Source organism: Ctenopharyngodon idella, chromosome 4, assembly GCF_019924925.1.
Source record: "Ctenopharyngodon idella isolate HZGC_01 chromosome 4, HZGC01, whole genome shotgun sequence".
Lineage (NCBI taxonomy): Eukaryota > Metazoa > Chordata > Actinopteri > Cypriniformes > Xenocyprididae > Ctenopharyngodon > Ctenopharyngodon idella.
In genome coordinates, this window is record NC_067223.1 from 28719233 (window position 1) to 28746648 (window position 27416).

The window sequence follows — 27416 nt, forward strand, 5'->3', positions numbered from 1 at the left end:
TGTGGAACGACATGAGGGTGAGTAATAAATGAGAATTTTCATTTTTGGGTGAACTAACCCTTTAAATAAACAGACATTGTTAGACAAGATACAAACCAATTGTTGGAGCGATATAGGCAGAGATGTAGACAGATTGTTAGGAAAATTATATATAGAGAGACGAACAGACAGATATAAAGAGATACAGACAAACTGTTAGAGAGAGAAAGATATAAACAGATTGTTAAATAGATTTCTGTCAGACAGACAGAAAAAGGCATAGTTAGACAGAAAGATAAACAGTTTGTTAGAGAGATAAAGAAATTATTAGAGGCACAGACAGAAGGATTGATTGTAGAGAAGAAAAGAGACAGAGATAGAGGCAGACAACTATATAGGAATACATAAGGTTGATAGGTAAACAAACCAATAGATAGACTTTCAGAGATGGTTAGAAACAGAAGCAGAGACAGACAAAAAGACTGACAGACAGGCAGAATGAAAGATAGGTTGATAGACGGATTCAAGGCTTTAATCTGAAGTGCATCAGTGTTGTTGTCCATTTTTAATAAGAAAAACAGACATCATTTTTTTTCTAGAAGTTTCCATTGGTAGAATCTGCTCGCCTTCTCACAAAAGTGACTTCGAATCAAGAGTTTAATTCTCGGCACCGGTGTCAAACACCACTGATAAACGTCTCATCAGATCCCTGAATGAATGGATGATCACGAGCCGTGCCTCCTAATGACCCTGCTTTCTCAGTTTCACTGAACACATCCATAAAGGTGCTGTCAGACAGCGCTCCTGGATCAGCTCATGGCAGTTATTTTATCGCTTCCTCGGATAATGTGCTCGGCTAGCTGTTGTTATCCACTGTCATGTATTTGAGCGCGGCGAAACCGTAGCGCCGGGACATGTTCTGCTGAAACTCCTCCTTCAGCGTCTTCAGACAAGCACGGTACTGTTTGTTTGAGCGAAACTTGGTGATGTCAAAACTGGGCGCGTGTGGCATGTGGATCATGTAGGCGTTGGGCAGAACCACAAACTCGTACTCCTGAAAATACACAACAAATAACATTACATAATGAAAGATCAGTTTATTCCCAGAAAATAAGATTAGAGTCAGGATTTCAATCAGTTCCACTGAGGATTTGTTCAGGACTGTTGCTTTACTTTTTTATAGCTCACAACTCAAACACTCACACAAAACATTTATTTTGCTGTAGATTCAGTAGCGTCACAAGGTACTTTTGTCTGCACCTATGGAATAATTCAGATGTTCAAGAACCGTTTAAAGGTGCAGCGATTTCTGCGAGCGCCATAACACTCTTGTAGCCAATCAGGTCTGTGCAGCGCTGCATGAAGTCGAACACACCTAGTGTTTCTCAGAAATCACTTGCTGCACCTTTAACCAGATGACATTAAAATCATGGGTTCTACTGTTTAAAAAAATTGCTAATCTATCACATCATCTGTCTAGTCAGAGACTAATATGAAATCCAAAAAAGCTTTTAATTAATTTTAAATTGTATTAATGTATACAAGTGTTACCTGAGCGTCCAGCTCCATGATGTGAGCTACTTTATTCCACCCAAACCCCACAAAGCGCCGGTCGTACTCGGGACTTTCTCGTCTGACCATCACATACGGCTCAAAGTCGGCCTCCCACTGAACTCGGTACGGTGTTGTAGCGGTTCTCCATTTGGCAAAGTCTGTTGGAGCGTGACCTTTTGTCCAGACATGGTATCTGTGGACAAGAAAATTATTATTAACTTTAATAAGTCATTGTGAAACGGTCAAGAAATTACAAAAAAATAAATAACAATAATAAATATATACTACTCAGATAAGTTTGTGATAGGTTGGTTAAATCGATTAACTGAAATTCAAAAGAATCATGAAAGATTCAATCACAAATCAAAGAAAATCTCATCTGCTATAAACTTTGAACATTTATGAAAATTTTTATTTAAAAAAAAAAAGTATTGTTTTTACCTGAATGTGAACAGAGTGCCCATATCGAGCTGTGACAGGAGCTCTGCTTTAGATTTGGGAAAGGACAGTCGATAGCGCAGCGTTTCAAACGCTGGAACCACAAGAGCCTTTTTAGTGTTCGCCATATCAAGCTGAACAACTGATTTCCTAAGACAGAAACAAGATGGATTACTTGTAGAACGGATCTCTCGTACAAATCCCATTCACAAGCTGGGAACATTTTGCTGACACCAATAATGTAAAACTTGCTTAGTTTAATACATATGGGTCGACACTCTTGTATTTCTTCTGATTTCAGAGCAAAATGAGTTTTGCTTTAAGCTCTCAATAGTTACATTGGTATTCGTCTAGTATCTTACTTGTCTTTGTCCGAAGCAAACAAGCACACCAGAGTTTTTCAGTTACAGACATGTGTGCAATTTCTTTCTCCCTGAAGTTTCAACCCTGTTATGCTATGACGTTTTTCCCTTATAATTTTTGTAAATATTTTATTATATCTTTTCATGTGACAACACTGAAGAAATGACACTTTGCTACAATGTAAAGTAGTGAGTGTTCAGCTTGTATAACAGTGTTAATCTGCTGTCCCCTCAAAATAACTCAACACACAGCTATTAATGTCTAAACCGCTGGCCACAAAAGTGAGTACACCCCTAAGTGAAAATGTCCAAATTGGGCCCAAGGTGTCAATATTTTGTGTGGCCACCATTATTTTCCAGCAGTGCCTTAACCCTCTTGGGCATGGAGTTCACCAGAGCTTCACAGGTTGCCACTGGAGTCCTCTTCCACTCCTCCATGACAACATCACGGAGCTGGTGGATGTTAGAGACCTTGCGCTCCTCTACCTTCCGTTTGAGGATGCCCCACAGATGCTCAATAGGGTTTAGGTCTGGAGACATTCTTTAGCAAGGCAGTGGTCGTCTTGGAGGTGTGTTTGGGGTCGTTATCATGTTGGAATACTGCCCTGCGGCCCAGTCTCCGAAGGGAGGGGATCATGCTCTGCTTCAGTATGTCATAGTACATGTTGGCATTCATGGTTCCCTCAATGAACTGTAGCTCCCCAGTGCCAGCAGCACTCATGCAGCCCCAGACCATGACACTCCCACCACCATGCTTGACTGTAGGCAAGACACACTAGTCTTTGTACTCCTCACCTGGTTGCCGCCACACACGCTTGACACCATCTGAACCAAATAAGTTTATCTTGTTCTCATCAGACCACAGGACATGGTTCCTTAGTCTGCTTGTCTTCAGCAAACTGTTTGCGGGCTTTCTTGTGCATCATCTTTAGAAGAGGCTTCCTTCTGGGACGACAGCCATGCAGACCAATTTGATGCAGTGTGCGGCGTATGGTCTGAGCACTGACAGGCTGACCCCCCACCCCTTTAACCTCTGCAGCAGTGCTGGCAGCACTCATACGTCTATTTCCCAAACACAACCTCTGGACATGACGCTGAGCATGTGTACTCAACTTCTTTGGTCGACCATGGCGAGGCCTGTTCTGAGTGGAACCTGTCCTGTTAAACCACTGTATGGTCTTGGCCACCGTGCTGCAGCTCAGTTTCAGGGTCTTGGCCATCTTCTTATAGCCTACGCCATCTTTATGTAGAGCAACAATTCTTTTTTTCAGATCCTCAGAGAGTTCTTTGCCATCAGGTGCCATGTTGAACTTCCAGTGACCAGTATGAGAGAGTGAGAGCGATAACACCAAATTTAACACACCTGCTTCCCATTCACACCTGAGACCTTTTAACACTAACGAGTCACATGACACCGGGGAGAGAAAATGGCTAATTGGGCCCAATTTGGACATTTTTACTTAGGGGTGTACTCACTTTTGTGGCCAGCGGTTTAGACATTAATGACTGTGTGTTGAGTTATTTTGAGGGGACAGCAAATTTACACTGTTATACAAGCTGTACACTCACTACTTTACATTGTAGCAAAGTGTCATTTCTTCAGTGTTGTCACATGAAAAGATATAATAAAATATTTACAAAAATGTGAGGGGTGTACTCACTTCTGTGAGATACTGTATAATGTGGTGATACAAATCTATACACAAGTCCAAAGCAGGACGCAACCCATATCAACGCATTATGGCAACAACGTCTCAGTCTGATGGGTAACGTTAAATAAATGAATTTCGACTGATTCGTTACAAGTGCGCATCAAATATGCTAAACACAGAGGCACGAACATGCGTGTATAACACGCTAGAAGAGATCTCACTGGTTCTCGCGTGTCACACACATTTGAGCTTCTTCTTTTCCTTTTAATGGCAGTTGGCAAACCCACTTCAAAGTGCATACTGCCACCTACTGCATGACACCTGCATGACAGCTGACATAACAAAGGATCGGGCTTAGCATAGCTGATACCGATCAGTAAAAATAAAAAAAATAAAAACTTAATCGGCCCCAATACTGATCGAGATCGACTCGGGACATCCCTACTTTTCACATTTCTAGGGTTCTCAGAAGCAGAAGTCATCACAGATGGGTAAATTTCTATAGAAGTGAGCAGGAGACAACATTTTTTTTTTTTGTATTTGCATTTGTTCTAATAGCTTTCCAAAAGAGAAAACAATATATAGAGAATTTACATTTACTCAGTTTCCTACTCAAATTATAAGTGTATGAATTTAAAATGTACTGTGACAGGGTTGAATAAAGTAGCACATGGGCTTAGTTTTAGGGTTTTTAATGATAAATAATGATACTGAGCAAGGCTGTAACCACAGATTTAGGATTGTGGTTAGTAGTTGAGATGTATAGTTGAGAACCAAAATGGACCAACATTGTTTTACCATTCCATATTTGTGTTTGTCTCACCTGAGGTACTCATAGAGTCCATACATGGGCAAAAAGTCAATATCCGACAGGAACATGTAGGGTGTATTGACCTGCCCCATAGCAACATTACGCAGCAGGTTAACAGGGTAGAACTGGCCTTCTTTATAGACTATGTGGTATCCCACGTTGCTCCTACTCATCAGGACCTCAGAGCCTTGAGCGTATCGCAGGAACTGCTGGGCTTCGGCATCTGAGAGGTAGAGAGCCAGACTGATGGGCCCTTCCCAGTGCTTACAGATCGCCTCTAGCATCTGCAGTCTGGAACAAAGAAACACTCCAGTAACTGGCCAAAACATAAGAACATTCAATTTGATACAGTGGGCCTGAGACCATAGGTGAAATTTCTTCTATTTTTGCATTATTTTGAAATTTACTTAGCATTTGGCTTGTCTCCTTTTGCCTTAATGACAAAAGCACTGGAGCTGACGTGATCTCTAGCATGATTTGATGATCCAAAAAGCATATTTTGCTACAATAGGGGCTTTCGCACCAAATAGTTCTAGGAACTTAGTTATAGGAACTAGCCACTAGAATAGTTCCCGGAGAACTAATTTCTCCCGCAGGCCATGTTCCTGGTTGCATTTGCACCGGGAATAGGAACTCTGAAACGGCCGACAGCGGCGTCTTTAAGCGCGTCATTTACAAACGCTAAAAAACGGTGGATGGAGGATGCCGTGAACAGAGCTGTGTTTGTTTTGTGTCGTGGGTTTCGTGATAACGGAGATGGAATGTAAACACACAATTTACGTGACTGAAAGAGCAAAAAGTGGGGCTTAGAGATGAAATCTCCTATGACAACTTTCAGTATTACATATCATTGAGGCAGAGAAAGAACACAACCCTGCAGACAACAGGTAAATGCCGTTATCACTGTTTTCCATGTTCGTGAAGTAAATATGTTTACACGACTTTTTAAAAATGCTGGGTGCCGGTGTTTGACATGCGCTTAACCAATCAACGTACACTCACGTCACTGATAGTTCCTATAGTGCTGGTTTAGTCAAATAAATACTTTAGAACTGAGCATAACTAGAAAAATATGAATCACTATAGATTTTACAAACCTGATCATACTCTATTTCCAGTTTTTTTTTCAAGACTATGGGAACCCTGAATATTTTAATATATACAAGATGATGTATACACTAAAAGCCTAAATTGCTTACTGATTAGTGACAAAAAAAACAACAAAAAAAAACAATATATCAATGGTTGAATGACATGACAAACTGAACAGACTGCAATTCTGTCCTTTCATTCAAGTCCAACTAGATGTGGCATCTACTCTGACAGCCTTATTGCTCTTGAGTGCTATACTTGGCCGTCAAAGAGGTCATGCCCTCCAAGACCACAACGAATTGCATCCGTCACTGTTGACAAGGATGATAACCCTCCGCCACTGGCACTGACTGATGAGTTGGCTATCTGTCTGACTAACCAGAGCCATCCTTTATTACACTGATCACAAAAGCCGTGAAGCTTTGACTCAAAACATTGTTAATTTCCAGCAGCAGTTTGCCAGTTAATGTCAACAGTGTGATGAATGATGACAAGGCAAATAATTTTAATTGAGTTCAGGCCAAAGCGTGAATGTCACTGCATATAATCAGGAGTAGAGTATAGGATACAGTGTTGTTCATTCAGAAAAAGAAAATCACTTTGGTGTTCATTTACAACATTAACAACCACTGTTACAGTTACATGTTTATTCAGTTCACAGAATAGACTCGTTTTCTTTCGCAGCAAAAAAAAAAAAAAAAAAACGTAGGACGTAGGAGGATAAGATGGAGCCCCTAAAGTGACATTTGTCAACAGCCGTGTTTCCACTGTTGGGCCAAAGGCGAGCATGCTAGTGCATGGCAGGGCCAGTCGCATTTTCACTGTCACTTCCGGGGCTTGATCGGGCCCTGACGAGGCTTTCTCGGGGCCAACGGCCAGGGGTTGGTCTAACGTGGGTCTTTTGAGAAGTGGTCATGAACAGAGGCGGAGTTTACCCGGGTCAGGAGATGGTCAACACCGCTGTTTATTTCCCATGCGATTTCAAAACACTGCTTCATGAAGCTTCGAAGCTTCATGAATCTTTTGTTTCGAATCAGTGGTTCGGAGCATTTATCAAACTACCAAAGTCACGTGATTTCAGTAAACGAGGCTTCGTTACGTCATAAGTGTTTCAAAATTTCAATAATTCACGTGACTGGCAGTTTGATACACGCTCCGAACCACTGATTCGAAACAAAAGATTCGTAAAGCATCGAAGCTTCATGAAGCAGTGTTTTGAAATCTCCCATCACTAGATATTGTTGAATAAAGTCGTTATTTTGTTTTTTTGCCGCACAAAAAGTATTCTCGTCGCTTTATAATATTAAGGTTGAACCACTGTAGTCACATGAACTGTTTTAAATGTGTCTTTAGTAGCTTTCTGGGCATTTGAAAGTGTTAATTGTCTTGCTGGCAATGCAGGCCTCACTGAGCCATCGGATTTTATCAAAAATATCTTAATTTGTGTTTCGAAGATGAACGAAGGTCTTACAGGTGTGGAACGACATGAGGGTGAGTAATTAATGACAGGATTTTCATTTTTGGGTGAACTAACCCTTTAAAACCACAGTATACTTCAGATTTGCAGAGCTTGAATCAAACTGAATCTATATTGAATTGCAAGCTTATGAATTAAAAATTTAATTGTGAAATTTGTGTCAATGCCCAGCCCTAATGAAAACACAGTACCAGTCGTTGTAGCAATTGGCCTATTGATGACTTGAGGAGGACAGAACGCCTGAAGGAGATTGGTCTATTCAGTTGGCCCAATTAAAAAAAGCCATTTTCAAAAGCTGAAGTGGTTTCCTTGATTTATTTATTAGTTAGAATAGGTATAACTCAATATTTTAACTAATTGCAAAAGCTGAATAATCAATCAAACCCCAAGTGATTAATCTGCAATTAGTCGATTAATCGTTCTAATAATTGTTAGGTTAATCAAAATAATTGTTTGTTGCAGCCTTACTTTACAGCTTATTGTTTGTTTGTTTGTTTAGTTTTTTAGCCATGTTAGCATCATGGCTATTTACATGGCAAACACAAAGGTCAATATCATAAATAAAATCAATATCAAAAAATAAAAACATTCGGGTGATACATTTTGAAATATTCCATGAAAACATGTTTTCTGAATAAAAGTATTTTCTAGCAACTTTACAGCTTAAATAATGCACAAGTCTTAAAATAATTAATAAGTGCTTTAATAAAATGATAAGCTTCACATTTCTGCTTTTAAATTCTCCAGAATTCACTTCCATTGTGTCCAAGTGTCTCACTGTAATCTTGGTTTTTTCTTTTTTTTCTTTAAAGAAAACGAGGGACAAAAGACTTTTTTTGGTAATCAACATTATGCCACAGATGCTGTCGATTGCGTTTTCTTTGTATTGAACCAAAAATATTCCTTTAAAAGATCCTTAACTGGCATCATCTTTCAGGAAGTTTTGATGAATTTGATTTAATGTGCCCTATATTGGCATCATGTATGAAATATCCGTAGGTGAGGAGGTGTTCTAAGTAGGCCTGTATTTTCTTACCTGTCCATAGAAAGCTGTGCCACCAGCGTCACGTCAGTGTTATCTAAGGTTGGTTCATACTCATAGTGCAGGAAATAGACGTGTGTGCGGTGCACAGTAAAGCGCTCCCGACGAAACTCATAACATGGATCATCTTCATCCAGCTCGGATAGGGTCTTTTGGAGCTGCAGGAATATTAGGAAAACAAGTGTTATTCTTTCATGCTGCCTGAACAAAGAAATCATTGCAGACCTTTAAAAGCTACAGTTGCCAACATGTAGCACAGCGAGATAAAACTCACATTCTCCGAGTTGTGGTCTGTTTCACTGGGACAGCCAAAGAGCTCACGCCTCAGCAGATTCCCATCATACTCCAGGAATGTCAGATAGAGATTCCTGAAGAACTCCACGTGTTTGTTCTTAACACGCAGTTTCTTCGGAGAGTTCCAGTGAATCACCTGGAGTTGAGAAATGCGGAAAATTATGTAGATTATACATAAATCTCGCACATTCACAGAATATAGCGTTGCAAAAAAAGTGGATACATGTCAAGAAATTGTTGTTTGTTATCTAGCATAAGTGTGAGCTCCCCCTTGTGTCAGCTCCACAATGATGTCACCTTGAGGTCGGACACATCTTTGTAGCACTTCTCAGAGCGGGTGTGATCTGACAGCTGAACGTTCCAGAAGCAGGGCAGCTGGTGCACCAGGAACGGGTTCTGCTTGATAACAGCGTTGAAGATATCCTGCAGGCACAATATTATTTAATATGACTAATAAAATTGATTCTAAGGCTGCATGTTTACAAGCTCTTTCAGCAAAAAATAAAATGTATTTTCTAAAGCAGCTCTACTCTCAAATAAAATTGTATCTGCACTTTGTTGTTCATGATAACAGAATTTACGAGAGTGCAAAATTCATTCAGTGAGTTTACACAGAAACAAACTCTGGTGCCTCTGATTGGTCATTGCATTCATATACTCAACAAAAACGTGATTTCTTATGCTCAACACTGCAAAAACAATGTATAAAAAGAAATCTTTGATGTAACGTGCAGCATTCAACAATTTTCACTCTTTTTCACATTTTACTTTAATTGCGACAGTCATCGATGTAGTTTGTGTATGGGCAATTTCTTGCCCTTGCATCTTCAATTTGTGGGGCATTTTGGTGCCATTTTTTGCCCCAAGTCTGTTCATTTCCGACCCTGATCTGCACTGCACTGTATATGGCCTCTCTACAATCCAACTGATGGAAATCTGTTGTAGCGACGGAGAACTTTAATCCCTGTCTACTTCATATTGATAAAACGTTCCCAGTTTAGCTTAGCAACATGCTAACATCAGACTCTATTGAAATCAATTGAGGGTCTCCCATGTGCTTTTTATTTTCATCATACAAATGTCCCTAGTGAGTAGAAAGTTAGCCACTTCTGATGTTATACTAAGTAGACAGCAGGGCAGCTCACTATGGATTGAAACAGAGCCCATGTGTGTACCTGATCAGCGAGTGATGTAGACAGCATGCTCATGAGCTCTCTCTCTGCTGTCAGCCGCCACATCTGTTCCCACTTCAACTTCCTCAAACGATCCAACAACAGCAGAATCACACCTTTAACACACACACACCATCATTTGCATGTCATTTCACTAATTAGCACTTACAGCGGAATTTTCTAGTTGCATGTTGTATAATCTCAAAAACATAATTCATCAGGATCTTTGGTATTTGTTCTAGAACTGGTCTTCCCTTCATGTCTGATAATCAGAAATCTGGCTGACGTACCGGTGTTAAAGCCTCTGCCCAAAGCTGGCCATGGCCGATGGTTCTTCCACAGGTTGCCCAGGTACCAATCGCTCTGATTCTCCACTAAACCAAGAACCTGCTGACCTGAAACACACAAACACCACCACAGTGAATTGTGCATCAAAATTAATAAGCAGCAAAAAATAATTAAATTATGCAGATACTTATGTTTTTCTTTTCAAGAATTTTTTTCAAGACAAAATAAATGCATAAATTTATTTGTGTGTCAAGTAACAGACTGAAGATCCAAACAAATCGTCAATAAGACATGCCCACCTCTAGCATTTCTTTCATCTGTTCTTCAAGACACGATCAAATGTATTCAACAAAAGCATGTCGTTGTTTCCAAGCAACAGGATTTCATGTCAAAGTTCAATCTGGTACAGGCTGCCCACCCATGATGCGAGTACAGTATATGCGAGTAACGAGCTATTGCTCTATTGATAACATAATTTTGTGTGCGCAGTTAAAGTCACACAAAGGAGAGTATATGATACAAGCTCCAACCAGTGATTCAAAACAAAAAGATTCATAAATGTTTCAAAGCTTCATAAAGCAGTGTTTTGAAAGCGCCCATTGTTGTCTAAAAGTTTAATAATGTTTTAAATGCCATTAATCGTGATTAATCACAGAAAAAAGTATGATTAATTAGTTTTAATCGATTGACAGCACTATAAAATACATTAGTAATGTAGCGTCTGGAGAGGATCAAGATCATCAAACTAATTTTGAATTCGAAAAGCTTTTAACCTTTCGAACTTCTCATGTATATCTCACTTAGGCTCTGGCTTGGCTGAAGTTTATGGCTCACCCGACAGCTTGGCTGTGAGGTGTGAGACAACTCAGATATCCATAAAACTCTCCCTCCTTGACTTCACAAAGATCTTTATCAACTCAGATCAAATTACCCTAAACCAGGCCTAAATCCCAGATGACCCAATACACGCACAGAATCATAGAAGGACTCTCTTTAACACATAAGTTAAATTCCAGAAATGTATTCAATATACTCCAGAAGTGTATCTATGTAACCCTGTATGCATGTATTTCTCCCTATTATATGAGCATAAGTTACGACTGTAGTTGTGTTAGTTTTACCCTAAAACGTTTATATTATTGGATAAAAATGTATTGCGGCTTTAATGTTTTCCAAACATTTACTTCTTGGATTCAAAATGTTCCTCTCCAATTGTCAGAATCAACTATGTATGTTATGTTAAATGTTTTATTCTAATTTAAAGTACTTTTGGGGAAAGCGTACCCAGATCTGACACCTCCATAAGTTATGCAAATTAAGCCATAAAACAAGACAAAGAAGCTTTTTCCCACTTCAGAATTCACACTGGCTATTGGCCAGTCCAACCCCGGAGGAGTGTAGTTGTGCTTTTCTATATCCTCACCCGCCGTCCTCACCGGTTGTCTTCTTCAAGTCTTCTTCATCCGTCGCCTTCACTCAAAGTCTTCACGCTTCATTACCTACGAGACGGACTCTTTCTTTCTTATTTTCTGGCCATCTTACTCTTAAGTTAAAACCTTGTTTGAAAATCCCGCCGAAGACCCTTCCTCGGGAAAAGGACCAATCGCTGAAACTCCTGCAGAAAGGCGAAGTAACCACAGCACCTAAACCTATGCAAGTACAGAACCATTTCTTTTGATGCACTTTAAGCTTCCATGTATAAGTTTTGAGTTTCCTTGCTGGCTCTCAAACGACCTGCATAGAGACCTGCATTTTGCGTCCCATAGCGGCTTTGTGGCTAGCACTTAGCATGTGGGAGTGGACAGCGTTGATCCTCATCGAGGCTACGCTAATTGCCTTCCGACACACAGAGCAGTATGCCTCACGGTTATTCTCAGAGACGGCCCTCACCCATGGTTCCAACTAGGGGTGCAACGGTTCAGTTTTTATCGCGGTTTTAGGGTCACTGTTAGGGTACGGTTCGGTATGTGCTATGTTCAGGGAAAAAAGGACTATGGTCAAATAAAAATAAAGAAAATAAAAATCAAACTGCAAGCAACAGCACAAATAAATACAATAGAGCAAAGATACAAAGGTTTCAGGTTTTTCTGGTATCAGTAGTTTTCAGGAATACAGAAACTGAATGAAGTAACATTAGCTATTAAAACAACACTGCATAATGTTCACAAGATTAATCATTATTAATTATTAATTAAGTTACAAAAGCTATTTCATCAAGAGCAGCGAGTGATTTCCTTGTCTTTTGTTGTTTGATTAACATTAAAAACACACAGACAACAGGAATGCAAGGGCTCCTGTCTCTTTAAGACATAATGCATGGATCAGTACACTGACACTGAACACATGCGTTCTTTCTCGAGTGTATAAGCCGACTATGTTTGCTAGGATACTCGCCAAGACGGGCATGTTGACAATTTTTGTGTGAATTTATCCATTCAAGCGCAAGACTTGAAAGAGAACTCAATGTTTGCACACTGAACACGCGCTTCCACGTGTGCACTTCGGATGAGTGCACAAATCTTCTCACAGCGTGCGTGTAAGTTCTCTTTCACGCCTTGCGCTCGAATGTTTCAATTAGCCAGGCTTAAATGAGTTTAGTTTAAACGCAGATAGCAATGTGTTCTGTTCAGGTCTCACCTGTGCTCGCGCGCTATCAACACTCGGATGATGACGGCGTAAATGACTGCTTATATAGAGCATACAGCACTCGCATTGAACAAAGTTTAGGGGAAGCCAGAATGCGTATCCATCGACAGAAACATACATTAGCCTAACTCTGTCTGTTTTATTTATTTTCAACAAACCATATTATAGATGCGTATGCGTCGTCAGATATGAGATGAACCGAGGTGCAAGTGTGTGCCGAAACGTGTGTGGAGAACGGCACGGTTGGATTTTTTACTGAGAACCGTTACACCCCTAGTTCCAACTCATCCTCCAACCATTTGCACGAAAACTTCTATTTTCCCATTAGTCAACGATGTTGCTTAACAACCGAGCGTGAAAGGACCTGTGCTATCAGTCAGTCAGTGAGCTTGGTAACAGATGACATCAAATCTAGCGGGATTCTATAAATAAACTACACAGAATCACACTATTCGCCTACGCAATGATTAAATTCAGGTCAACTTTAGCATACAACCTCTTTGGACAAATATACATAATGAAGATTATACAAAATGTAATACCTTGGAAATGGCTTTTAAGACTTTTTAATACTTTTTAAGGGCCTTAATTTTCTCTAAATTGATTCATCAACTTTTAATACTTTTTAAGACCCCGCGGACACCCTGGATTAATTATATTTCACCCATAATTTGAGCTAATTCGTTAAATCGTTACAGTAAAGTGCAAATGACAAAACAGCTATCATTTCAATTCAATCTTATTCAAAAGTACCTTTGAACTTGTGGAAGACGACCCACAGCTCAGCGATGTCCGTGGCAAAGGTGATGTCAGTATCCAGGACGATGACCTTCTGTAGGTCGGAGGGCAGCGTTTTGGTCAGCACCAGCTTCATCAGGCCATAGATGCCAGAATAATGCTTGTTAGGGATCCAAGACACCTCAGACTGACAAACAAACAGAGCAAATTAAAAACATGAAATGAATTAAAAAACTGCAAGACCCCCTCGGTCAGTTCACAATCACATTCCTGAGGTTTGGGGGGGGGGCGCTGTATGTGGGGGTATTTGGTCCCCCTTGGTCTGTGCGTCCTTGTTCTAACACAAGAATACAATGATTGGAAGCACTTATTTCCTCCTTTTATTGTACTCGGTCTGCTCTTATAATCCAATTAGAATGAAAGAGTGATTTCACCTAACTACTACACATTCAGACTTTCCCATGTGCTGATGATATGATTAGTGAATGTTAGCTGGTTATATTGTGCCAGGGCCAGAAAATGTGAAATTTGAATTAGAAGTTAATATTTTTATATTGGCCTGTCATTTATGACAGTATTATAATTACAAGTAGTTTATTCATTAATAAACAATGCTTTAAATCAAAGTTGTGATTTATTTCAGAGCTGGGCTGCATTTCTCAAAAGCATCGTCAGCTAAGTTTATCGTAGAGACCATTGGTGGCAACGGTTCTGCGATCTACTTAGGCTTACGATGCTTTTGAGAAACGCAGACCTGGTTGATTTACAGTAGTTCATGAATCAGAATCTTTATTACATTTTTTTATAGCATTAAACATAAATCTCTAAAAAGAAAAAAAATGAATAGGGAAAAATACTTGCCGCATCAAGGATGCAGAAAAAGAGTGCATCACCGTTGAGCTCTACTAACAAAAGAAGAAGCCACACAAACCTTCAGCTCATCAGCGTCATAGAAGTTGACATGAACGGCCGGAACCATCCAAGTGTGAAAGAGATCGGCCAGGATCTTCCGAGCGATGGAGTCCGTGATAAAATGGAAGTGAAGTGGGTTCCGTCTGACACATAGAGGGAGAACAAACATTTGTTGTCACCCAAAAATGAAAAACATCACCTACTAAACTTTCATTTCTTTTTATTATATACAAAAAGTCAGAAATTCGCCTTTTGTGTGCCACAGAGTAAGATTGTTGATTTAGAATAGCATTAGGAATAAAAGTTATAATTTTTATTTCAGGATGAACTCTTTCTTTAATCCTTATAAACTAAAGATGAGTGTAATATTATCACTACCGTAAAATCATAACAGCAAAGGAAAGATGTTTGACTGCATGTGATAAAATGTTGTTTTAGCAGAGGGCAGCATATCGTGTATGCTGATGATGAGAACTGTTTCTAGCTTTACTTTCACATTTTACATGTTTGATGAATGGTTTTCATCATTCTTACTTTTTTATTACCCCATGCCTAGCTTAAAAGCCTAATAAAAAGGCTTTACAATTAATATATCAATGTATGTTTAGTACAAAGGACTAATATCTATGATGAAAAAAGTGAAAGAGTGACTGGTAATTCCAGTCTGGTCATCGACACTTTTGATGCATTTGGACACTCAAGCTCTGTTCAAAAACTTACTGAGCAGCCTTGCTGACTATATAAGCTATAACCCTAAAGGGTTAGTTCACCCAAAAATGAAAATTCTGTCATTAATTACTCACCCTCATGTCGTTCCACATCCGTAAGATCTTCGTTCATCTTCAGAACACAAATTAAGATATTTTTGATAAAATCCGATGGCTCCAAAAAAAACAAAATAACGACTTTATTCAACAATATCTAGTGATGGGCGACTTCAAAACACTGCTTCATGAAGCTTCAAAGCTTTACGAATCTTTTGTTTCAAATCAGTGGTTTGGAGCGGCAAAGTCACATGATTTCAGTAAACAAGGCTTTGTTACGTCATAAGTGTTTCGAAATTTCAATGGTTCACGTAACTTTGGCAGTTTGATACACGCTCCGAACCACTGATTCAAAACAAAAGATTCATAAAGCTTCGAAGCTTCATGAAGCAGTGTTTTGAAATCGCCCATCACTAGATATTGTTGAATAAAGTCGTTATTTTGTTTTTTTGGCGCACAAAAATTATTCTCGTCACTTTATAACATTAAGGTTGAACCACTGTACTCACATGAACTGTTTTAAATATGTCTTTATTAACTTTCTGGGCATCTGAAAGTGTTCATTAACTTGCTGGCAATGGAGGCCTCACTGAGTCATCGGATTTTATGAAAAATGTCTTAATTTGTGTTCCGAAGATGAACGAAGGTCTTACGGGTGTGGAACGAGATGAGGGTGAGTGATTAATGACATTTAATGACATCATTTTTGGGTGAACTAACCCTTTAAGATAGCATCCTAACTGAATATTGTAAGGAGCCATGAATATCCTCTGAATGTGGACAACAACGCTAAACTTACCTGTGAAACAGAACTGACTTGACCAAAGTGACGACATCTCTGCTCGCATTGTACCCCGCACACACGATGGCAATATGGATGGTCTGTGACGAGAAAGACAAGTAGTTCAGAACAGTCTAAAGCAGCACTGATACAATGAATAAATGTTTTAAAGTATGACACTACAACTTCTTACAAACTTCTAACAAATTTTATAAAATGTAAAAAAACACCGCCATAAGTGTTCTGAATGATTTCAAGGGCATTGATATGTGGTTACTACAATGTTCTGGATGGTTTCTAGGGTGCTGATATGCGGTTGCTAGAGTTTTCAAGGTTATGCTAGGGTACTGCTATGCGGTTCCTAGGGTGTTGCTATGCTGTTGCTAGAGTGTTCCGGATGGCTTACAGGGTGCTGACATACAGTTTCAAGAGTGTTCTTGGTTTCTAGAGCATTGCTGCATAGTTGTTAGGTTGTTCTGGGTGCTTGCTAAAGTGGTTTCTAGGGCGTTGCTATGCAGTTGCTAGAGCATTGTGGGTGGTATCTAGGGTGTTGAAATGCGCTTACTAGAGTGTTTTCTGTGATTTCTAGGTTGTTGGCATACAGTTGCAATTAGGGCTGGGTAAACAATATCGATTTCTTGATTTTAATTGATTCTCATTTTTACGAACCGATATCGATTCTTAAATCCCAAGAATCGATTAGTCTAGTCTGTTTTCAGTTGATGAATGAACAGAACATGTAGCGCACCTCCCATCAAATAAAATCGCAATAATCTTTGTGCTTTGTTACTTTTGATATGAAGCAAAGTCTCAGATTTCAAATGACGTCCATCTTATTATGAGATTAAAAAAATAAATACATTTCATCATGTCTCGTGTAATAGCTCAATCAATGGTTTCAACCGTGGAAAGCCGTCAATAAAACAGCTTGTAAACAATGTCACGTAACATCACATTTACCTCAGAAAAACATATTTAGTGACCATAAACTCATTAGTCAGCTAGAAAAATGAACTCTAGAAAGCAGCATTCTGATAAATATAGCCATGCACCGTTACATATTCATTATAATCTTCAATACTTAATGCATGTTTGAATAAATCAGTTATGACAGCCACGATTTAAATGTTTATATTTAAAAAAAAAAAAAAAAAAATTGGAGTAGAAATATGATTATGTAATTCTAAACTTTATTTATTATAAAAAAACATAATTGAGTGTAATTTAATTGTTTGTATATAAATAAGTTAATTTTAACCTTCAATATTATAGTAAAGTAGTACCAACTGACTCCCATGTGTAGTTTACAGCATTAGTTGAGAGATTTTTTTCCTCTAGAAAATTTGCCATGTACTGTAACTGATATACCACATCCAAAATAATCGATATCGAATCGAATCGAATCGAAAGCATGTGAATAGAAATTGAAGCGAATCGTGAAAATTGTGTCAATACCCAGCCCTAGTTGCAATAGTATTCCTGGTTTCTAGGGCCTTTCCATGCGGTTGCTAAAGTGATCTTTCTGACCAGTTTCTGATACAAATTTGTCATCACAAGCAAGTTTCCATCCGTCCCTCTTTTAGGTCTGCCAAAAACAAAAATTATCAATTAATTTACTCACCCTCAAGCCATCCTATGTGTATATGACTTTATTCTTTCAGTCAAACACAGTTATATTAAAGAGTTATATTAAAAAAAATATCCTGGGTCTTCCAAGCTTTATAATGGGAGTGAATGGTGCCATAGATTTTGAAGCCCAAAATAGCGCTTCCATCCATCATAAAACTAATCCATTTGGCTCCAGGGGGTTAATAATGGCCTTCTGAAGAGAAGTGATGGGTGTTTGTAAATATCCATATTTAATGACCATATGCGAGTCAAGTTCCAGCGGAAGAGTGACCCGACGTATGACGCAGGATGTAGGAGTATTGTAAGCTTAGTCTCTTGCTGTTCAAACAAATAGCGCTGGGCAACAAACTCAAGCTTTTCTTCTCTTATATCGAAGTCCTCTGACATTTCTCTTTTAAAAAAAATCTTGTTTTAGACTTCTAATGCGCTTCCATGTTCATCAGTACATCATGCATCGGGTCAGAGGTCACTCTTCCGCCGGAACTAGACTCGCGTACAACCGTCTGCCAGAAACTAGTTATTATAGTTAAGAAAGTTTTAAATATGGATATTTTTCTTACAAAAACCCATCGCTTTGCTTCAGAAGGACTGTATTAACCCCCTGGAGCCATGTGGAATACTTTTATGTTTAATGGATGTGCTTTTTTTTCTTCAAAAACTCAAACCCCATTCACTCCCATTATAAAGCTTGGAAGAACCAGGATATTTTTTAATATAACTCAGATTGTGTTCGGCTGAAAAAAGAAAGTCATATACACCTAAGATGGCTAAGTGACACCTAAAATGAGAGTGAGCAAATTATGGGATAATTTTCACTTTTGGGTGAACTAACCCTTAAGTTAAGTAACAACACACCCTGACCTCTCCTCAACAAAATATATGATTTGAGGACAGGGTCTTGGTTTTGATAATGTCTGAATCTGTTCAGTGTAAGGTCTTGATTCAGCATACTAACCTCACATTTGTTCACCACAGGCTGAGGCACACAGTCCGAGCTGTTGCCTGAGGCAACTCCTTTTTTAGCCTCGCTATCACCTGTTCCCTCTTCAGTGGAATGGGTGTGTAACTGGTTGCCTTGGCGACCATTGCTATGATGGCTGCTATGGGTCGGGACCCTGGGCGGCAGGCTAATCTCTCTCCGCAGTGCATGGTTATGTTCCTCCACGTCTCGTAGCCGCAGCTCCAAAGCCTGATGCTCAGCGGCCGCACCGATCAGCAGAGATGACTGAGGATCCAACGGCGACAGAGGCAGCGGTTTGACTGAGGAGGAAACACAGAGACTTGTTTAAGATCTGTCCATCAACCCACACTACTGCTTGTCCAAATTATGAGTGCAGAAGATGTCACTTTTTCTAAGGAGTCTGAATTGAATGTGGAAAAAAAGGCATACAGTGTGTAGTCTGATTAAAAATGAATGGCTCTTAATTAGATGAGCAGGTTCTTTTAATGAGTCACTCCAAAAGACTCAAGTTGATAAGTTTCTGTGCTCCTGAATGTTTCTATGTGTGCTTCAAAGAAAACAGCGCATTAATATAGAACAGTGATTAAACTGACTTGTAACTAACTATCTGTGCATGAAACGATTTTATTGCACACCTTCCAGCCAATAGAGTATTCAGACAGACCATGGTATAAAGCACTTTATACAATAGATTGATATAAAACAAGCAGTTTTATAGTATTAAACAAAAACGTTTGTCCCGTTCAATTAGAATTACAACTTAAATTTCTACTATAAAGCATGTCGCAGTCGTCTGATCTTGACAAGACTCAACAGAAGAAATGAACCGGAGAAGATTTCCACGCCAAAGAAGGCGGAGCCTCATATCAAACTATAACTAAAACTCTAAAATTACCTGAACAATCTGAACGATTAAATGATTAAACATTCAAGTGATTTTAAGCCAATCAAGCGCAAGACACTGTGAAAGAGAACTTAATGCTGTACTCACACACTGTGATAGACCATTTCTGTGCGAACACACAGAAAGCCACCTCTAGGAGAGCATGTGAGTACCAAACTGAATTCTCTTTCACGTCTTCTAGACATGAGTAAATGACCTTCTGAAAGTAACTTGATGCTTCAAATAAAGATTGTATCAATTACATCATTACACCAGTAGGTGGCGACAAGTGTTAAAAAATGTATTCGTTGAATAATTAATTCAAGAGATTCATTCAAAAATGCTGATTCAGCCAGTAATGAAACAAGTGAAGTCTTTGAGTGAGTCAATGAATCATTCATTCAAACCAATAAAAATAAATTCAACTTAATGAAATATTTCTTAAAGGGTTAGTTCACCCAAAAATGAAAATAATGTCATTTATTTACTCACCCTCATGTTGTTCCACACCCGTAAGACCTTCATTCATCTTTGGAACACAATTTAAGATATTTTGATTAAATCCGATGGCTCAGTGGGGCCTGCATTCAAAGCAATGATTTCCTCTCTCGAGATCCATAAAGGTACTAAAAATATATTTAAATCAGTTCATGCGAGTTCAGTAGTTCTACCTTAATAGTATAAAGCGACGAGAATATTTTTGTGCACCAAAAAAACAAAATAACGACTTTTCAACAATATAGTGATGGGCCTATTTCAAAACACTGCTTTATGGATCTTGAGAGAGGAAATGTCACTGCTGTGAATGCAGGCCTCACTGAGCCATCGGATTTAATCAAAATATCTTAATTTGTGTTCCGAAGATTAACGAAGGTCTTACGGGTGTGGAACGACATGAGGGTGAGTAATAAATGACATTATTTTCATTTTTGGGTGAACTAACCCTTTAAATAGACTATTAACATTTTGTCAGAACCTTTAGTAAATTGCATGTTATGTTGTTTTGTTGTCTGTTCAGAATCGATCTCTATTTTAAACAAAAAATGGTGACTCAGTTTATCTAGAATTGTACAGCTCTAATTTGTGTTGGTTTCAAATGGTTTTGACAAACTTTTATATCATGTCAAATGTCAAGTTGTGTTGCCGAATCCTCTATAAATGCCAAAATAACATTAAACACTAACAGATGTCAAGTCAAGTCAAGTCACCTTTATTTATATAGCACTTTTAACAATGCAGATTGTGTCAAAGCAGCTTTACTGTGATAACTGGTATATAATTTTGGCTGCACAGCAGCTCTTAAAGAAAATGGTGTCATTATCCATCTTAAGTAAATTCAGTATTGATTCATTCCAATGTAAGAATCAATAGTTATTAATTTAGTTAATTTATCTATATCAGTACTGGAGTAAACAGTGATGTCAACATCCAGCTCAGTTCAGTTTGCATACAATGGTGTCAATGCAGGCAGATCAAAACACTGTTGAATATCAAATGTCAAGTGTCCCCAACTAAGCAAGCCAAAGGCGACAGGAGCAAGGAACCCAAACTCCAACAGGTGACATCAGGTGGCAAACAGGTGTTAAAATGGAGCAAAAAACCTTGGGAGAAACCATAATGTAATAATAATAATAATAATAATTTATCCTGTCTTAGGCACGAGAGCGGGACAACCTATTTTAACTATTTTTCAACCTTTTTTCACACTATTTTAGTATTGTTTATACTATTATAGTTTTAATTAATATTTTGAATTTGCTTTTATTTTTATATTTTCAGTTTTTAAATACGTTTTCAGTTTTTAAATATTACTATTTATTTTTATTTCAGTTTTAGTTTTTATTTATTTCCCATTAATAATTTTAGTCTTCTACTGTACACAAACTCACTTCAGTTAGTTTCCAAAGCAACATTTATAGGTTTTTCATCTAATATTTATATTTTATTTTATTTTATTGATCAAGAAGCCATTTCACTTGCATATATACACGCTACAATAGATAAGAAAAGACTACCGCAACTTTGTGTTCAACATAACAAAAAAATGTATACAAGTTTGGAACAACCTGAGGGTGAGTAAATGATGACAGAATTTTCATTTTTGGGTGAACTATCCCTTGAGCAGCGAAGATGTAGAATGTTTTGCAAGAACACATTCACGTCAGATTTCAACACATTATCTGAGCTGTTCAACATCAGTGAGCATAATAATTAAATTCACAGTTAATAAAGTGACAGAAAAACATTTAACTTTCAGCCAAAAAGTCATTAAAAGCCACTGGAGTAAATCATCAGTTTTAGACAGGCTACAGTGACTCCATTCAGCACACAGTGAAAATACACTTCAACAGGCCTGGAGTTTTTACTGCGCTGAACTTATAAAGTACAAGACGAGCGGAATGAACTAGAACAAGAAAATTCTGTGCATTTTTACATCACCACACTTTGCGACACATTACACAAAAAGTTGGACAAAATCTGAGATGCTAACAGATTACATGTCAACATTTAGTTGTGCTTTTCTTTATCAGTGTATAATTTCTGTTCTAATTCTAACTACATGTTAAACAAATCTATTGTACCTGAAAAACTTAAAGGGTTAGTTCACCCAAAAATGAAAATAATGTCATTTATTACTCACCCTCATGTCGTTCTACACTCGTAAGACCTTCGTTCATCTTCAGAACACAAATTAAGATATTTTGATTAAATCCGATGGCTCAGTGAGGCCTGCATTCAAAGCAATGACATTTCAGTAGTTCTACCTTAATATTATAAAGCGACAAGAATATTTTTTGTGCGCCAAAAAAACAAAATTATGACTTTAACAATATAGTGATAGGCCGATTTCAAAACACTGCTTTGGAGCTTTACGAATCGAATCAGTGATTCGGATCTCCCATCAATTTTGAAATCGGCCCATCACTATATTGTTGAAAAGTCGTTATTTTGTTTTTTTTGGCGCACAAAAAGTATTCTCGTCGTTATAATATTAAGGTAAAACCACTGAATGAACTGTTTTAAATATGTTTTTAGTACCTTTATGGATCTTGAGAGAAGAAATGTCATTGCTGTGAATGCAGGCCTCACTGAGACATTGGATTTAATCAAAAATATCTTAATTTGTGTTCCGAAGATGAACGAAGGTCTTGCGGGTGTGGAACGACATGAGGGTGAGTAATAAATGACATTATTTTCGTTTTTGAGTGAACTAACCCTTTAATTTGTTTAATTCATATTTTTGCTATTTTGTATTTGTCCTCTTGTTTGTAATTGGCTTCTTTTTTCTTATTTTTAATAACAGAAATTAGATCAAATAAAACAAAATAACTACATTGTGATATATATCGTGAAACAAAATTTCTCATATCATGAAATAAGAATGTGGTCATATTGCCCACCCCTGATTCGCCAAGGACAAAACCAAATCCCGCCCCACATTTGGGTATTTAAAAATGTATCTTGTGCATATATCATGACAAAATAACTCTTTATTTCACAAAAAATAAAATGATTTACAGATAATGACGTTTGGAATGTAATTTGTATTTATTTTTATATTACATTTAAGAGTTAAAAGCAATTTTTCTTACAGCTGGACATGTTAGTAATGACAAATTAACCAGAAATTTTTCTTTAGAAGTTCTCACCACCAAGGTTCATGGTCATGAATTCCCTCATTATTCTGCCCATTCATCTAACAGTCAAATCAAGCCATTTTTATTTATATAGCACTTTATACAATACAGATTAAAGCAGCTCTAAAAAGACAGTCATGTCATTGGTCAGCTTAAGTCAGTTCAGTGTTGATTCAGTTTGGTAATATAATTTTATTACAAAAAATCATGTGTGAAATGATTACTATATACTGTAATATTTGTTTCAGGTCATTTGAGTTTGAGAGCCCAGTCAGAGAGAATCCGTCTGTGCTGTGTGGTGTCGTACCTGTGAAGTTTGCGGATGACAGATAGAGCCAGGTGAGGGCCGGAATAAAGATCAGGGCGAGGGAGGCAGCCACAAACTTCCTGCGCCCACGACACATTCCCAGCATCCTCTGCAGCCAGAGGGTGTCTGTTCAGAGACCTCTATGTGGGCATCAGCTGTTTGGTTGGAGGGTACATGGCACTGATCAGTAAAAATACAACAAAAAAAAAAAGAACAATTGTTAGCCATAGCATGAATTTATTGATAATGCTCATCTACCAGCATAAAACACCAAAAAGACTTCAAATATTGGCAACCCAAATAGATTTTAGAGTCTGAACTATCAGCATTATATTAATTTGACTGTTTTGCATCTTTTCCTTTGAGCTCAAGTATTTGATAATGTGAAGATTTTTTGTCAAGCCATTGTAAGACTAAGTGCACATGAAGTGTGTCATTTGGGACAGGTTCCAAATAAAAGAGAAAATAATCAAATGAGATGAAGCACCTATCATTTGTCAAGTAATTTATTCATTGTATTATCCAACAACATGTATTACCACATGGTTGCCACATATTTAATATACAAATCAAGTTTTAATGCATTTCCAGAGAAAAAAAAAAAAGTTATTGTGATATAAAATTACTCATACTGTGATAAAAGCCACTCAGGTTACCTTTACAAAATTCAAACCTAAAACCTTTCAGTCACTAGCCAAGATCTGTACCACTACACCACAGCACCGTCTCAAGTGTATGTTCAGATCTCTTACTGCAGTGCTAAACATCAGGCTGGAACATTCATCATGAGGTTGGTTTTGCCTCAGATTCAGCAGCTGCTGTGTCAGCACTTAAGACAACAATCAAGCTGTGGCAATGCAAAGCATCATATGATCATAAGTCAGAAATAAGTCAGGTAGTCAGAATAATCTGACTACATTCAGATCTTCATATTCCCCACTTAAAGGGATAGTTCACCCAAAAATAAAAATTCTGTCATCATTTACTCACCCTCAGGTTGTTGCAGACCAGTATAAATTTCTTTAAACTGCTGAACGCAAAAGAAGATATTTTACAGAAAGTTTGTAACCAGGCCGCTTTGAGGCACCTTTGACTACCATAGTAGGAAAAAAAATACTATGGAAGTTAATGGTGGCCCAAAGCAGCCTGGTTACAAACTTTATTCAAAATATCTTCCTTTGTTTTCAACAGAACAAAGAAATTTATACTAGTCTGGAACAACATGAGGGTGAGTAAATGATGACAGAATTTTCATTTTTAGGTGAACTGTCCCTTTAAGAACAGAAATACAGATCAATGCTGTTACTGATGGCATCTTTCCTTCCAATATGCCCATATACCACTAATGAACACCGTAAAGTTACTCAGTAACTCGGCCTACGGTAGTTTATTATGACAATAATCAGCTTTTAACACTTTTTTAGCAATTTTAGCTTTTATTTTAGCAATACTTTTTATCAAAATAATGTCAAGGGAACCTAAATTTTGGCATCTAAATTAACTTTAACAATTATTACCCTATATTAAACAGTGTTTTCAAGAATTAAATATATGGGTCATTGACAAATAAAGTTTTTAAAAGTGTAAAAGACATAATGGAGATAATTGATTTTGAAGTTTTATTAAGTGTTAACAATGAGATTATGTGGTTTTTATAATCAATTAACACTGCTTTTGTTATTTTTTACAAGATGGACAAAATTTGTCACCAAAAAAGTCATTCAGTTTAACTAAAATTTCAGTTTTACCGAATGACACTTTTGATTATACCGACTGACGATATTTTCAAACAATGCTAACAGGCTGATATCTAGCTAGCTTGCTAGCTAACTAGCAAAAGGACAATCAAACATTTTATTTTAGCACAAGTTTTTTTAAATATTACAACATTTTCCATGTTTTATAGCGGTTGTACCGAATGACCTGATGTTTCGGGACATGCGTATGAGCAAGTGAAAACATACATTTTTTAAATAGTTAAGAGAGAGTTAGTTACTTTGCTTCATGACCATGTGGTCCTTTGCAGGCGTCTGAATGATGTCACATCCTGTCATATGATATTGACCGCATGACTTGATCCAAAATCGTCCCTTTACATTGGTTACACCGAATGACATCAATGAAATTCATTTTTCCAGACATTCTTTCTCATAACAAAGCGACTTCTACACATAATTTTAATACCATTTTGCACTATGTTGATATATGATGTTATAATATCATGCCAGGATAAAAAAAATCTTAAAATGTAATAAATGTATATATTTTAATCACAAATGAAATGGCTGTATTGGCCTTTGGACGGTTAAACCGAATGACCTTTTGACACTTCAAAATCCTTAAAATACCTTTATATGTAGGAAAATATAATTAAAACCTTTGAGATTCAATAAAAGAGATCTAGTTGTACAACCTTGCATACTTTGGATGTCATATCTTTGTTTTTTATTAATATTATTTAGGCCTTTGGAGAAAAAAAAAAAAAAAACCTGTCATGTCATTGACCCATATTTATTATTTTTTGACCAAAGTATGCAATTCAGTTTAAAAGTCTATGTGCCTTATATTTTCATTGAAAAGTTAAATCTGTGATACATTATATAGCAAAATTATAGACCTATATATATAATTAGAAGAAGCATCTTATATAATAAATTAATAAAGCAATTGAATTCCTTAGATATACTTTGCTAAAAAATCAGACATGGCTGGCTCCGTAAAGCCCTCTCAGAGTTGACAGTTTGAAGAGCCCTTCAATGCAAACATTTACAGTGACACCAACAGACTTCTGTGGGTAATTAAACTATCATAAATCAATGAAAATAAGCATGAATAGCGCAGGTGACTGACTTTAATTACAATCTAAAGAATTAACATGATACCCACGGTGTCTTGAACTAAAAAAAAAAAAAAAAAGTCTATAGTAACGATAGTTTCACTGTAAATACCACAGATACTAATTGTTAGTGCAGTAAAGCTGTGGTAAATTAGTATTATCACTGTAATAAACAAATATTTTGAAAACTTCTGACACCGTTTGAATGACAGCCCTTATTTTCTACTTAACATTTTCTTTTGTTATATGAAGGTCGCATTAAAACGGGCTATACTTTTTATCAAATGACTTTTATGTATTGACATAAAATTTAGACAATGTCCCTCGCTCAGGTATGACAGTGAAATTAGCCGTAGCAAGATAAAGGAGCCGGCCATTTTATTACAAAAATGTTTAAAATATCAGTTCATTTGCATAATTAATGGTGATTTGAGGTGTGATGGAAATTACATTTGCTTTTTACGGTTCAGGGAAAATGACGCACGTAATTATGTTGTTGAACATTGTTAAAAAAAATTAACTAACGAGAGTGTGAGAAGTGTTTTAAGAGACTTATTGAGCATAAAGGCCAAAGTGGCATGAAGAAACAACCATTGATGTATTATGATTTTACAGTTGAAACACTAGGCTAACTGTAGCTAATTATGGTGACAAATTGTAGGGCTGTTATATACATGCCATCTCACCTGTGATGCTGAAATCACTGTGACTGGACTAGTCCTTTATTGTCAATAAAATAAACCCAAAAAAAGAAGAACAAACGATCTTCAGTATCCGTATGATATGTGCATGAATGAAGAGCTAACGGCTTTATGCCAATCGTCTTCACCAATCCAGTCAGAATCACCGTGAGGAGATATCACAGATATGTCAGTGTCTCAGGACGCATTTGTGTCCATTTCAGATCCAAGATTAGCGCGTGAAAATGCCGCATGCTGGATTTGATAGATGCGGTGTGTTTTTAGTAAAAAATCTGCTGGAAATATTGTCTTCTGCTTCCCTGCACGCGAGTTACACCTCACATTCCGTAAAACGCGCCGTTTATTCGATCAATTTTGTGATATGGTTGCGTTTAATATGAACACTGCGGCCTCTCTTAACACTCCCTGTTTGTTTCCCATCCTCCTTCAGTCCTCATTCCCAACATATCCTCCAATCAC

General features: G+C 37.5%; 1 protein-coding gene across 2 annotated transcripts; it reads right to left on the reverse strand.

The window, feature by feature from the left end:
- Positions 1 to 27416, reverse strand: large1 (LARGE xylosyl- and glucuronyltransferase 1). 2 transcript variants are annotated; one of them, XM_051891025.1, is made up of 15 exons: positions 26943 to 27416; positions 23421 to 23575; positions 18587 to 18891; positions 16021 to 16103; positions 14477 to 14600; positions 13561 to 13732; positions 10164 to 10268; positions 9877 to 9989; positions 8999 to 9124; positions 8682 to 8837; positions 8402 to 8565; positions 4809 to 5087; positions 1975 to 2121; positions 1531 to 1726; positions 1 to 1033 (listed from the first exon to the last, which is right to left on the reverse strand). In XM_051891025.1, exons 2-15 carry the CDS (start codon positions 23524 to 23526, stop codon positions 836 to 838), a joined length of 2274 nt encoding a protein of 757 aa, XP_051746985.1. In that variant the 5' UTR covers positions 23527 to 23575; positions 26943 to 27416; the 3' UTR covers positions 1 to 835. The 2 variants fall into 2 exon arrangements, with proteins under 2 accessions (XP_051746985.1, XP_051746984.1); XM_051891024.1 differs by having other exon boundaries at positions 23421 to 23600; positions 26943 to 27415.

Bases quoted from the DNA above. Each gene is read 5' to 3' on its own strand.
- large1 (XM_051891025.1), bottom strand. From the start codon at position 23,526: ATGCTGGGAATGTGTCGTGGGCGCAGGAAGTTTGTGGCTGCCTCCCTC. The intron at 16,104-18,586 runs GTTAGTATGCTG...TTCTCGTCACAG, and splicing joins CTGTGGTGAACAAATGTGAG to ACCATCCATATTGCCATCGT. The intron at 5,088-8,401 runs GTAAGAAAATAC...TCTTTGTTCCAG, and splicing joins GCACAGCTTTCTATGGACAG to ACTGCAGATGCTAGAGGCGA.